The sequence below is a fragment of the Pelecanus crispus genome, chromosome 4, assembly GCF_030463565.1.
Source record: "Pelecanus crispus isolate bPelCri1 chromosome 4, bPelCri1.pri, whole genome shotgun sequence".
NCBI classification, from domain to species: Eukaryota; Metazoa; Chordata; class Aves; order Pelecaniformes; family Pelecanidae; genus Pelecanus; species Pelecanus crispus.
In genome coordinates, this window is record NC_134646.1 from 31,200,737 (window position 1) to 31,213,769 (window position 13,033).

A 13,033-nucleotide genomic window follows, 5' to 3' on the forward strand; every position below is an offset into this window, starting at 1 on the left:
TGCTGAAGTCTTTTGCTGAACAAGAGCTTTGAAATACTCCAATTTTTATACTTAATTGACTCAAAAAATTAAAAAGAAATACTCCAGATATTTAGCTCGGCAGTCAGTGGTACACCAGTGTTCTCAGAGTTGGTATTTAGAGCATACTGAGCTGAGACAAATGATTAGAACTTCCCTTGGTTTCCTTGCCTAAAAAGGGACTCCTATTGAAATGGCCTGTGTGCTTTCTCTATGCAAATTCTCCTTTAAAGCTACCCCTCATGGACCCAAGCCTGCTAAGCTGCCTGGAGAGCAATTACCCTTTCACTCTAGTGGTTACATCTTCTCCTGATGCAGCTTTGCCTCTGTGCTTGGAAAGGGAAGTAGTCTGATTGTCAGCCTGAAGTCTTTTGTGTTTTGCCTTGGCTTTTAAATGCCAGTATCGGTGAGTCACAGGATACAGTCTGGTCGACGCACAAGCTGCTGAAGTGATACTGAAGGCCAGAAAGAATCTTTTTAAGCTTGCATTTGTGACCCTGTGGGCCTGTCAAAAGCCCGTGGCATGGTGCATCACATCACAGATGTGATTCCTAGTCCTTCTGGCTTGGCGGAGGTTCCTGGCTTGCGGGTACCAGAGCAGCACAGCCACCTGGAAATAAACTTTGGTGACAGGTAGAGCTCCCAGCAGGGAAAGGAAAGCTAACAAGGAAAGGCATACCTGCCAGTTCAGCTTAGCTCCGGCCACTGCTCTGCACTGATGCCCCAAAAAACTGGTGCTGGAGGTACAATGGGCCTGGGTGTGAAGTTTTCACCAACATGCCTCCTTTCAATTCCTCTTTGTGTTCTCTTTTGACCAGCTAGAGTTCAGTCCCTAGCTGCTCGGGTTGTGATTTGTTTTTAAAAATCCTTGTTTAAGCTAAAAAAAAAAACAAACCAAAAAACTTCTGATAAAAATGATTGATAAATGAACCTAAAAACAGGGCTTACCTGCCTCTCGCTCCCCTTTGTAAAATTAAAGATGACATTGGGAACTGCCCTGCATTAAAAGACACTATATTTTCTTTCAACACTAAGTAGTATTTGGAAAAACTGTGTATGTGAAAACCAGTTAGTGGGTTTTAAGACAAAATTCTGGTCTGCCTTTCAAGAAAGTCATAGCCTTGTCTTCAGCACAAAGGAGTGGGATGGGACACAAGGTAGTGGCTTTGGGACAGGGCACAGGGGCTGTGCAGATGTGTAGGCCAGCCCTTGTAGAAAACCCACAGACCCCTCGACCACCATCTGGCTGCTGGCTACAGCCATCTCTCTGTTTCCACCCCACGCATTGGCTCGGCAAGGTGCTGTCGGCTTCACTGCACCCTCCCAGCTCCTGCCAGCATCCCCAGCAGCAGCACAGGGCTGGGGCAGTTGTGCTCCCTGAAGCGAGCGCAGGTGTAGCAAGACTTCTGCTCTCAAAATGGAAAGGAAGAGAAAGTTGTCTACTCTCTTTTTCTTTTTCACTAGCGCTCACTCCTCCCCCTTTTTGGGCTGGCCGTATGGGACGGAGGCAGAAATTGGTGGTGCTTTTATGACACTTCAAAATTTACCTTTACTACCCCTGATTTTTGATAAAAAGCAGGTGCCTCTGTTGTTTTGTAATGGAGGCCATCGCTTTCTCTGCTTTAATCCCTGCTAAAAGCTTCAGTGAATTAATGCATCCACACAGCAGAGATTTGACAGGGCTTCCCATCTCCACTGCAATTTCTGTGGCTGCTGTCACCTTTTATTATAATTTCAGGAAAAGCCCCCAATGCTCCACAGGCTATGAAATCATGCAGATTACTTTTTTTTAAAGTCTTCAGTATTCTTTTCCTCTGCAGGCCATAAGTACAATCTCTCCCTCTTTGCCCTCCTGCCCTGTTTATTAAATTGGAAGCCAGCAATTAGACTTATCTCCTTAACCTTACTTATTAATTTAAGGGGTCAAATCTAATAGCTCACGTTTAGTCAAAAGAGTGACCTCACTTGTGCAGTCCAGGCCCCAAAACAAGAATTTGTACGGTGCCATGCTACAGCAAGTTACATCTGCAATCAGGATTTCATATCCTGGGACACTTGGAGTTATCAAAGAGAATATGAAATGAAATGCAACAAAAGATTATGTTCTTCCTCCCTTGGATACGGAGCAAGCATCTTATGCAAGGTCAGTGCTCAAGGTATTAAATTACAAGTAAGAGTCAATTTTTGGCTGTTGTGTTTCTAATTTATCTCATGCCACTCTCCTGGATGATAATACATCATGGTGCAATGAAATATTAAATATTAAAAAATGAGAAAAGGAAAGAGTGGAGGAGATACTTTTTTTTATCAAACTACTGATAATTAAGTAGGAAGCTTTACTTCAGTAAAACTACTGGAAGAAGGTTATGGTAACGTGTTGTTCAATTGCCCTCACGTTGTTACTACATGCTATAAGTAAACACTGAGTATAGTTGGCTGCTGAGACATGTTAGGCAGAGAGATGTTTTAAAACATATATTTTGAAATACTTGGGGGTTTTTGCTTACCAGAAAATGTAAAGCTGGCAGACAGCAAATGCAATCAGCTATGGGTGTAAATATTGAAACTGAGATCTGCTTGGTTACCTCCCTAGCCAATTTCCATTCCTCTGAACGGGCGTGAAGTTGCATTGGTTTTGCTACACTGGGATTTTTCAAAGCTTTCATGAATGCATTTGTTAATGGAAATGGTTTCTCAGGCTATTTATTACAGGGGCGAGGCCTATATGTATGTTTATGCTAAAGATACGAGCTCAAGGGAGAAGGTTTAGTCTTCCATCTGGCAAAGCCCTTGTGATGGCTTTTTAACGTGGTTTGGGTGCAGTTCCTTCCGCCCTATAAAGGTGTTTCCTTCATTCATTGCTTGGCCACGTAAGGTTTTAACACATGTACAGATGTCTATATTCTTTGCAGTGCATAGAGTATATGTAGAGTATTTGCCACTTGAAGCATCTTATGATGTCAAAGCTAGCTAGGTAACAGCCTGCTGCAAAGAAAATCTAAAATACTGTTGGGAAATACCAAAATATATGTGGATTATACGTAGGTTAAGTAGAAAATGATGCTAAGATCAAGTGAGGATATGTGTCGAATTTCAGCTGGTTAAAGAAAATGAAGGGTTTTCAGAGCACAGAGAGTGAGGAAATAGCTGAAGCTCAGACAGCAGCTTTGCAGAGCAGCTTCAGGTTCCCTGTTGTTGATTATCCCTTTGACAAATACATGTTAACACACTGTCATTTATCTTATCAAAATATCAGCGGGGAGAGCTGCATCACCACCAGGGAGTTCTGCCGCTGCAGCAAGCAGCCCCATTCGGACAGCTATTTTACAATCTTTACTGCTTTACCATTTTTATTCATAATCAGCTGTTGACAACAAGCCCATTAACCGATGATGTGAGTGCTTTTGCAGTAGCAGCAGCAGCCACCCTCCTCTGCTGTGCTGCTTTTCTGCGAGCCCAGGACTCCCCCTGCCAGGCAGGCAGAAATCTTTGCTGCAGCTGGCTAAGCCGAAGCGTGATGAATTACTGCAGCGATGTGTCAGTGGGGACGGCAGAACTGAGTCACCATGTGCCCGCGCAGAGTCCCCCGCCTGTTCCCACGCAGATCACGGGCACAGCAGTAAGGGCTTGTGCTGTCTCCTCCCGTTGAGATCAAATTCAACCTTGCATAGATATGAGTTATGGGATTTACCGAAAAAAACAGATTTCTAGCAGGCGTGCTGTGCTGTCAGTGCTGCCATCGTGTACGTGAGCAGTGGCTGGATATGGATGCTTCTGTTCCCATAGGCTTTTGGCACAGAAGCTATTCGATCTGCTGAATGTGTTGATGGTAGAGCCTATGCTGTGTATTAGGCGTAAGGCTTGGATGCTGCTTAAAAGCCACTTCAAAGCCGCAAGTCAGCAGAGAATTGGGTTGCTAGGATTTAATCTTACAGTAGTACAGTGGAATTAAGGGAACCTTCCCCGCCAGGTTATGGTTTTTCCCTTGGAAGTGGTGAAAACTGTCACACAGACTTTTGCACCGTAGCACGTCTACTTCACCCCTTCACACCAGGAGCGGGGAGCCTGTTCTGCAGTCTGCCGAAATAAATGCAACAAGCTTCACGCCAAGCCCTAGGTAAAGGTGTGAGCCATATCTGGTGCTACCCAAGTCACAGGAAGAATCTCACCCAGGCTGAATTAAAAAAAAATTAAATGGAAACGCTGTCATCCCTCCTCTCCTGATTCCCCACCGAGGCGTATCCAGTGCACAGCACGTGTTCCCGAGAACAATCTGTTCTTGCAGCTCCCAAACACAAGAGGAGCACCCGGGGCTGGGCTGCTGCCAGGACTGATAGGACGCCTGGAACATGTGATCCCCATGGGAAAACAGCTCTCCATGGGGTTATAAGGCAACTGGCTGCCTCCCTCCTCATCTCTCCCACACACCTGATTGTTTTGCAGTGTTCACAAAGTGTATTTGTGTTCGACTCTCTCTGCACAGGAAGGCTTACTGTTATTCTGCTTTACTTTTCTTTCTCCCATGCAAGCTTTTGCTATCTTACGATAAGGGAGCCACAAGATGGTTGCTGTTACTGTCACAAGCCCATGCATCTTAAAGGGAGAGGGAGGTTCTTTGGGGCTTTTGCTTTTTTTTTTTAATTGACCTCAGATTAAAATTCAACATTTAGAATTTGAGTCTGAAGCAACCACAGTAAGAAGCAAAAGTGGAAAAAGTTTGTTTTTAAAGATTCATTCAAGGCTTCTATGATGAGAATGCAGGAATTATTAAAGTTGTCAGATCCTTGCATTATACCATAGTAAAAAATGAGATAGAAGGGCTTTTTACACTCACCTCTACTGCAGATTAGGCTTGCATATTAGAGGGGTAAAATGCTGAAGTTTTTGGAGGGAGCTGACAGTGAAATTATGCTTCTCATCACTAGAATCTCAGTGAAAGTCTTAGGCATTTAAGCTTGTTTTGTGTGATTTTCAGTAGAGTTTCCTTCCATGCCTCGACCTTCAAAGATACCATTCCTGGCTGTCCAGCTCCTCTCAGTTCCCAAAGTTGTAGGAATCCCCTGGCTCTAGCGGTTTCAGCTCACTCTTTCTTAGCTCTTTGAGTTTTGAAGCTTGCCTCTCCAAGGTATTGCACTTAATAAACAAAAGGAGAAGGGGAGGGCCAGGCCAAGTTAAAGGTGTGTGTGGTCGTTGAATTAGGGTGTTTGTTTTTTTTTTCCTGAGAAAAGAGTTCTTTGAGGAGCCAAACTGGTAATCAGAGTTTCTGAATAAACCGTGTGATGAAGCATTCCTCAAGATTCACATGTTGCGTGTGCATGACGTTGCACTTGTTTGAGTAAAACATGTCTTAAAGTTGTTTTAGTTCCAGTGTTTGAAATTCATATGAAGAGGCACTGAAAACTGTTTATGGCTCAGTCGTATCTCTGATTTATATCGGAAAGGAAGTATAAGGTTACTCTTGGGCACCCCTATGTTTTATTCAGTAGGCACTCTCTTGCCTGTTGTTATGGTGAGGTTTGAGCGTAGACGCAGGAATTATCAGCTGTGCTGGAACAGCTTAAATTCTTTCTTCTTGTCATTCAGTGACCTTGAGTTCCACAAGCTCAGGCGGTGCCCTGCACCATCATTTTGGACTCACCTTACACTGCAAATCTTGTGACACAGATGGCTTTGATCCTCTATTGACTGTGTGAGAGCAGAAATAAGACACTTTAATTTTTTGTAAATTAATTTTCAGGGATATATTATTTCCTAGGCTTTAACAGCACAGAATGAAATAATTAACTCTGCACTTATTTACAATCCCTAAAACTTTTTACAATATCCCATTATGTGATAGTTGTGGCTGAAGCTTGGTTTGGTTGTGGGGGTTTTTTTATTTATTTATTAAATGAAGGTTAAAGACAGAGGGCAGTAAGCGAGCTTCTCTTTTCTGCTCATATTGCTCTTGGTGCAAGACTGTCTAGTTATTCTGGGCTCCCGGGTCAGAGCTCTAGGCTGTCTTCCGGCACAGATGTGAGGCTGTTTCTGATGCTAGGATGTGCTTTAAAGATGTCTCAACTATGCCAGTAGTAACAACTCCACAGGGATGGTTTGTCTCTTGACAAGCAGTTACCAGAAGCTGTAGCACTTTCTGACCTTAAGTCTCTTCTGTGATAGTGGGAGCCTTTGTCTGAGGGGTGGTCCAGGATCTAAGACAATGCTTTTACAGTGTACCTTACCTGAACATCTGTCTCATTTCCAGCTACACAAGCAAGTACAACACAATTGGCACAAAATGAGAGTTTGAGTGCTTCATCTACTGAGGGATCATCTTTTTCTTCTAGAAACTCTCTACAAAACACCACTCCTGCTCCTGGAACCTCAAGTAAGTCTTGGAAACATACAATCTATTTTCCTTTACAAACACTTAAAAAGATGCAAATAATTTCAGATCTCTTTTTCATTTGTTGTGCATTGCCCTGAAATGAGGGCCACCTCCTTATTCATGCAGGGTACGCTGTGTCCATGTCATCTAGCTATGAAGTTATGATGAGTGATGGGTGAACTTCAAAACATTCAGTTGGGATACACAGTGTCATTACAGGAGGATATAAATTACAAAAGACAATAGCAATCTTTACACAAGCTGTATGTGGTCATTGTGTAGCATTGACTGCCAGAGGAGGTCATGAAGATAAATTCTCTGGCTGCAACGCAAAGGAGACAAAGGAGAAAACAGCTATAATTTTTACAATTGTTAATAAATCTGGAGGGCAAGTTAATGCATATTACCAATTAAATTACATTGTTCAAAGTACAACATGGTCACATGCAGGGTCAGAAATATATTAATCCTTCCCAGCTCCAGTCTAGTTTTGTTGTTTTTATGGGTGTGTTTTGGTGTATTTATCCACTAAGCAACACTGTGGTGAACGTAGATGCCAGGTCATATGAGTGATCATTTATTATGCTTCTAGCTGTCTTAACTTTCCTAGATTTTGAAGAACCACTTATTCAGGTTTTCTTAAGGTCTCTGAGCCTTCACTTCACTCAATACTTGCTTTCAGCTACATGTGTGTAAATCCAATAAGGACACTGACTTTGTTTGCATATCCCAATTATTATTAATGTTTAACATGCCCCAAGGGATACAAGACTTTTTACAACCTCTGGATTGTGTTTGTGGGAGATAAGCATGAGCGTGTACCGTGATTTTTTTTTCCTCATAGAGGATAGGATTGCATATAAAAGTGGAGTAATAGCATATGCTCAGTATGCACTGAAATGCTTAGAAGCATGCAAAAAGGTATTATAATAATACGAAGGAGTCAGTCTAGGTGCTTGGCATAGCCAGTACTCTGAGTTCCCATAAAACAGCCATTTCAGAATCACCTCCTACTGAACCAGGATTTCCATGCTTACACCTTTCCTGTCTCCTCACAGCACCAGCTCCTCGCTTCTTTCTTGGAGCTTAAATATGCAAGAAATCCCACTACTCACCTGATGAGTTAGGTAGCTTATCCGAAATGGGTGCACCCTTGCTCCCTTATTCTCTGTATATGTTAAAGACTTTAAGAAAAAATGTTTTGTTTCCCTCTAAACAGATTTCTTCTCCTATGTGCAATCGATCTGGGCCAAGGGAAGCCATATGCTGCACCCTAATAACTTTTAAAGCAATGCAAGTGTGAAGCCAGTTGTTTCATTCTGTGCTGAGATTAGAAGAAATGCTGACTCTCTTGCTGCCATTAGATTAGTTCTTCCCAGCTCTTTGAAATTTCACGTTTGGGGCCTTCTGTAGGGGCTGTATACATTTTGTTCACCAGAGCAGACACTGGTATGTGCAGTGGGGCTGGCGCTGCAGCCCATAGGGGATAGCAGATCTTGAAGCTGAAGGCACCCAAGCCACAGCTTCTGCGTGGGAGATCAGGGGAAGACAAACTCATGTGAAATTGATCCAGAACAGAATGTTTCTATTTGGTATGCTCAACCAAAATAATTCAGCTGGCTAACCTCAATGCTAAAGAATATATTTAATTTTGAGACCATTTTCCATTTTTAAAAAAAATGCCATTTTGGTGAAAATTTCCTTTCTTGCTGCAGAAAAAGAAAAAAGCACATTTTGAAGAGAAATTTCCAATCAGCCATATCAAAAGATCAGGGTGTGGGAGGAGTGCCACAGAGAGCTGGAGAGCGACTGAAATGAGTGGGGGAGCCTAGGAAAGAACTTGGAGAAACATCAGAGAACACTATTGCTGTATTAAAGAAGATTGAAACCACCAGCCATGGAGGAGGAGCTGCATAGTGCTCACCCAGGCTAGAGAAGGCAATAGGGACTGGTTTTAGCAAACAGAACAACCTGCATGCAGCCATTGACACATACACTTCTTTAACTTTAACTTTGGCTGTCATGTATAATATACCTCCTACTCATTCTCCACCTCCACAGAGGATTGCTTGCTAATATTTAATTTTCTCCTTTTGTTTAATTAATGAAAAATAGGAGATTTAATGGATCAGTCAGAGTCTAAATACATCTGAGAAACTGCAAGTATTGTAGCTTTTTATTCTGTGACCTAAACAACAAAAAAAATCCATAAAGTAGTATGAGCTTAAGTTCACCCAGCAGGGTGGTAAGATCAAATGATCTATTATAATAAACTGTCAGATGAATCAACCTGCTGCATCTATTGATATCTTTATTGCACTCCTTCAATTATAAATCCTACTCACTTGATTCACAGGAGGCATCTCCCTAAGAAAAATTCTTATGAGTAAGACAAGGAGGGTTTGACTCTTTCTGTACGCAAACTGTGTAGGAACTCTGGATAGTGATATTAGGTAAAAATTACCCACCATATCTTCAGCTTCTTTGCAAAGAGACACACACAAAAATCAAAGTGCCTGGGAAATGGAAAATATAGCAAAGCCTCAGTTAACACAATTGCAGATCTATAGCATGGTCAGGGCAAGGAAGGTTTTTTAAAGTTCTTAATTTTGCTTTGATTTATATTCTGGTATCCCCTCTGAGTAATCAGCCAAATTTATTCGTTTATTTTGCTAGTGAACACAGTTTCATGTGGCGGCCCTCCAAAAACAGAAGCAGCAAACTGCAGGGTATCCAGGCTGCTTAGGTAGTAGTCGTTGATGAACAGAGCGAGGAGATGTTAGTTATTAGTCTCTTTCTCCATCTGTCAAGCTTCTAACCAGTGCCGAACTGATTCAGGCAGGTATTTTCAAATCAAACCACCGTCATGTGCCAAATTTTTTATCCTTGTCCTCCTTACTGCACAACAAGGACTCGGCACAGCCAGTGTTGCACACCTCACTTTTCATGATGAATCTGGAAATCTTCCCAGATTATTTATGCAGAGCATCTGCCCCCTAACTCGCAGCACCAAAGGATGTGGTAAGCTCTGAACAGGCAGCTAGAACAACTACAGTAACTATGTTTGCAAGTGAAATCCTGCCTTTCCTTCTGTCCTTCTCTTTCTGTAGAACAGCAACATGTGACCCCACCACCAAAAAGGGCACTGGATGGTTATTTAGAAAATGCAAACTGAAAGTACCTGCTGTACTGCTCCGATAAGCACAGCTTTGTTTGTTGGCAGGGCTGAGCAATCTCTGAACAGAGGGTGAGCTGGCACCTTGCTTGCATACTGGAGATGGGGGGGGAGAGAGAAGGGCATGAGATTTTTCCTATTTCATTTTTCATGCTCTGACAAAATCTGGGTGAGATATCTTTGGGAAAGATGCTTGTAATTTTATTGTGTGTAGATGTGTGCAGTTTTTAAAAAATAACAAAGGCTCAGGAGACTCCTGCTAGTCCTTGAAGGAAGGGCAGGGGGCTGCTGTCATGTTTCCCACCTGGGATCATGCCTGGGTTTACTGAAGTGGCGAGGTCTGGCTGGGACAGCAGTGTGGGTTTTGGCTGTGCCTGTGGGTACTGACTCACAGGTCACCCGACTCTTCCTGTTCACAGAGCCTATGTCACCTGCATACAGCTTTGACAAACCTTAGGTATTTGGGGTGAACCTGGATATCAGTCTCTGGCTTGACATGCTTTTTCTATTTATTTGCTCTAATTTGAGCCAAGATGGTTCACTTTTTTTGCAAGAGTGAAGTTAAGGGAAAATGTATAATTATGTTATGATCTTGGCGGGGTTCTTAGGAAAGCTCAGTTCTCCTCAGGTTTGGGAGACAAGGCTTGAAGTTTCATAGAGAAGTGACCTATTTGTAAGACTTGACAAGGTCTTTTGTCTTTCTCCAAGAAAATGCACACAGAGGGCTTTACTGTTTGCTTGCTCAACCATTGCTATGCGATCACATGGTATTTTTTCCATGGGATCTGACTCCTTATAGGCTGAAGGAAAGACAGTATTCGGGTAACATATGTGGATGTTTCCTTAATGCCAGGAATGTGTCCTGCTGTGTTCTGTACTGTGTGTTGTTCCAAACCTCCTTTGACAGGAGAGTTATTAACTTCCCAAAAGCTTTTCCTTGGCTCTTGTCGTTAATGTTGCCCAAACATGCTATAAACATTGCCTAATGAATCATCATAGAGATCCTCTCTGAGCAAGGTGACACTGCTTTTTGCAGATAGATTGATGATGATAAAAAGCTTAGGAAAAAAGTCTCTCCTGGATCCTAGGAAGCCAGGGTGAGATACCTGTATAACTTCAGAGTAATTAGCATTACTAATATTTAGTACATTCAAGAAAAGCTCTTACCGCTGTCTTTTAAGTACTTGGCTTTTCAACCTGAATGTGCTTTTCATGCATGTTTGTGATTAAAATGCAGTTAAAGCTCTGTCACATGTATCATTAGCAAAAGTGGTTATTTGCACCCAGTGGCTCAAGTGATGCATGTTTTTAACTGGGTGTAGAGAGGAGGAAAAACAAGAGCAGCCATTCTGATTTTCAAAGAGTACATTCACAGCAGTAGAATAATGTGCTTCACTCCTGTTACAGCTCCAGTGGTAGGAGCTGTCGTTGTGTAGAGCATCAGTCCACAGCACAGAAAGTGCAGCGAGGGCATAGGAGTGGATTTGTACTCCCTGGGGACCCGGCTTGGAGGACGAGTGCTGCAACCCTGGGCGTGCAGGGGAGAGACTCAGTGCCTCCCTGGAGTTACGGCTGCCTTCACGCCACTCCCTCTGCGGTCTCCCAGCCCGGCACAGATGGGGCATGGAGGTGGGACAGGGTCAGATTGACCACATTTCCCACAGATGCTGCGGCAGTGGTGAACCCTGAAGAGACCCAACGAGAGGGGGCTTTTATGGTGCTCTCCAGCCTAGAGGAAGGTGACCAAACGCTGTGATTTATACCTCAAAATAATGAGTGACTGCTGAGGATATAGGGCCTGAGGGATTTTTTTCCATGGTAGCTCCACTAATCCAGTGTGAGAGGCCTCACCAGACAGGCAGAGTGCCAGTCACTCGCCCCTGGCAAGACACAGCCTGTCTTGTACAAACAGATAAATGTTTTACTGCCAGTTCACACAGGTGGATATTCTCAAAGACATGGACGAGTTAGGTGCCTGGCTCCCTTTGACTTTAGAGTGATCGCAGAAGAGATTTAATGCAATGTAATAAAAATCACTGTGGGAGCGATGGTTGTCTGTGGCTAGCCTCCAAATGTGAAGTATTCACAGCCGCCTTAATTTCCAAGCATGCTACAGTCTAGACACACAAAAGCAGCAGCATACTAACAAAAGGCTAACAAAAAAATTAGTGCTCTGCACCAAAAACTTGTGAAGTGGCAGGGGAAGCTGACAGTAGTGGGCCAGTAAGCACTGTTCACAGTGCTCTGCAAGGTCCATTTCTTCCTCATTACCAATGCCTCTTACTCCTGCTGCTCAGCAGCCTGCTAGCCAAAAACACCAAGATAATTAATGAAGATTCATTTTTAAAGGTTTTTGTGACACTTGAAGACATGTCTCAATTAGGCATTTGAGGTTCTTTTATTAAAACACTTATTTGTCAGTTAAATGCCAGCTATTCACTCCCAGGCACTTATTTGGTTTTGGCAGGAGGGATTTTTTAGGAATGTATCAATTAATTCAGGATTTTCTTCTCTTAAGCAGAATAACAACCCAGCGTAGGCTGTGCTTTGGATTCTGGTCCCATCTATAAGGGATGTCTGCAGACTTTCAGAGCTCAGGCCTTCTGGGCTTGGGAACAGTGTCAGCGTGTCAGTTCTGGGTCAGCATTTCTTGTGGGGTTACTGAGCGCGTTGCTGGAGTTTGCCGGTTTGCATGGTGTGAAGACTCTGGGCATGTAACCTTAAACCAGTTACTAACAAACTTGTTCCTTCTGTTTTACTGCAGGCCTTCACGTGAGCTCCTCGACAACATGGACAAGTAAGAGCTCTGTGCACACTGGCAAAAAAGGCTGGTGTGGGGTGGGAGGGGGGCAGCCAAAGGAAAGGAGATGTTCAGGGAACAAGGAGGATCTGGGGGAAGAATGAACCTGAAGCATAGTACAGAGAAGCAGTGGAGTGACGCTCAACTCATAGCAATGAGTAACTTTGCTGTGATTTCAGCTCAATGCTATGTTGGACTAGCAGATACTGGAAAGAAAACAGGGTGGGATCACAAAAAAAAATCAAGCCTGTTTTTTTGCGTGATGTAATGGGAAGTTTATATAAATATAGTGTTTACCAAGGAGCTCGTTCTTGTTGGTGGCTCTCATTCCCTGTCCTGTGGTAAGAAGCAGTAGGTCCCAGAGTAAAGCAAGAGTTTCCTGTGCTAGTGAACCTGTATTGTCCTATTTTCCTTTCTCTGGGCTTATCAGGAAACAGTCTCTTCTGTACTGGTACCTGCAGTTCTTGCTGCTGCTGCCAGCAAAAGTTTGTCCCTCCTGTTACCATGATGGATGTATTATTCCAATTGTTATTCTGATCCCAGATCATTCCATAGCTGGAACATATCTTCCAGGTTCACTTTCCAGATCCAGAGAAAGTAGACATGATGGGCTGGCTTGTGAGAAACTTCAGTGAATGAAGTGGATAACTGAGTTAAAGGTTTTAATTCCTTA

At 43.1% G+C, this 13,033-nt stretch overlaps 1 protein-coding gene across 1 annotated transcript in view; it reads left to right on the forward strand.

Annotated features, from left to right (window-relative positions):
• The window catches only part of EMCN (endomucin), a 123,245-nt gene that overhangs the window by 102,109 nt on the left and 8,103 nt on the right, over positions 1 to 13,033 (forward strand). The window contains exon 5 of the mRNA XM_075709459.1: positions 6,263 to 6,385. Within this exon, the coding sequence (XP_075565574.1) occupies positions 6,263 to 6,385 (123 nt within the window). The remainder of the gene's footprint in view (positions 1 to 6,262; positions 6,386 to 13,033) is intronic.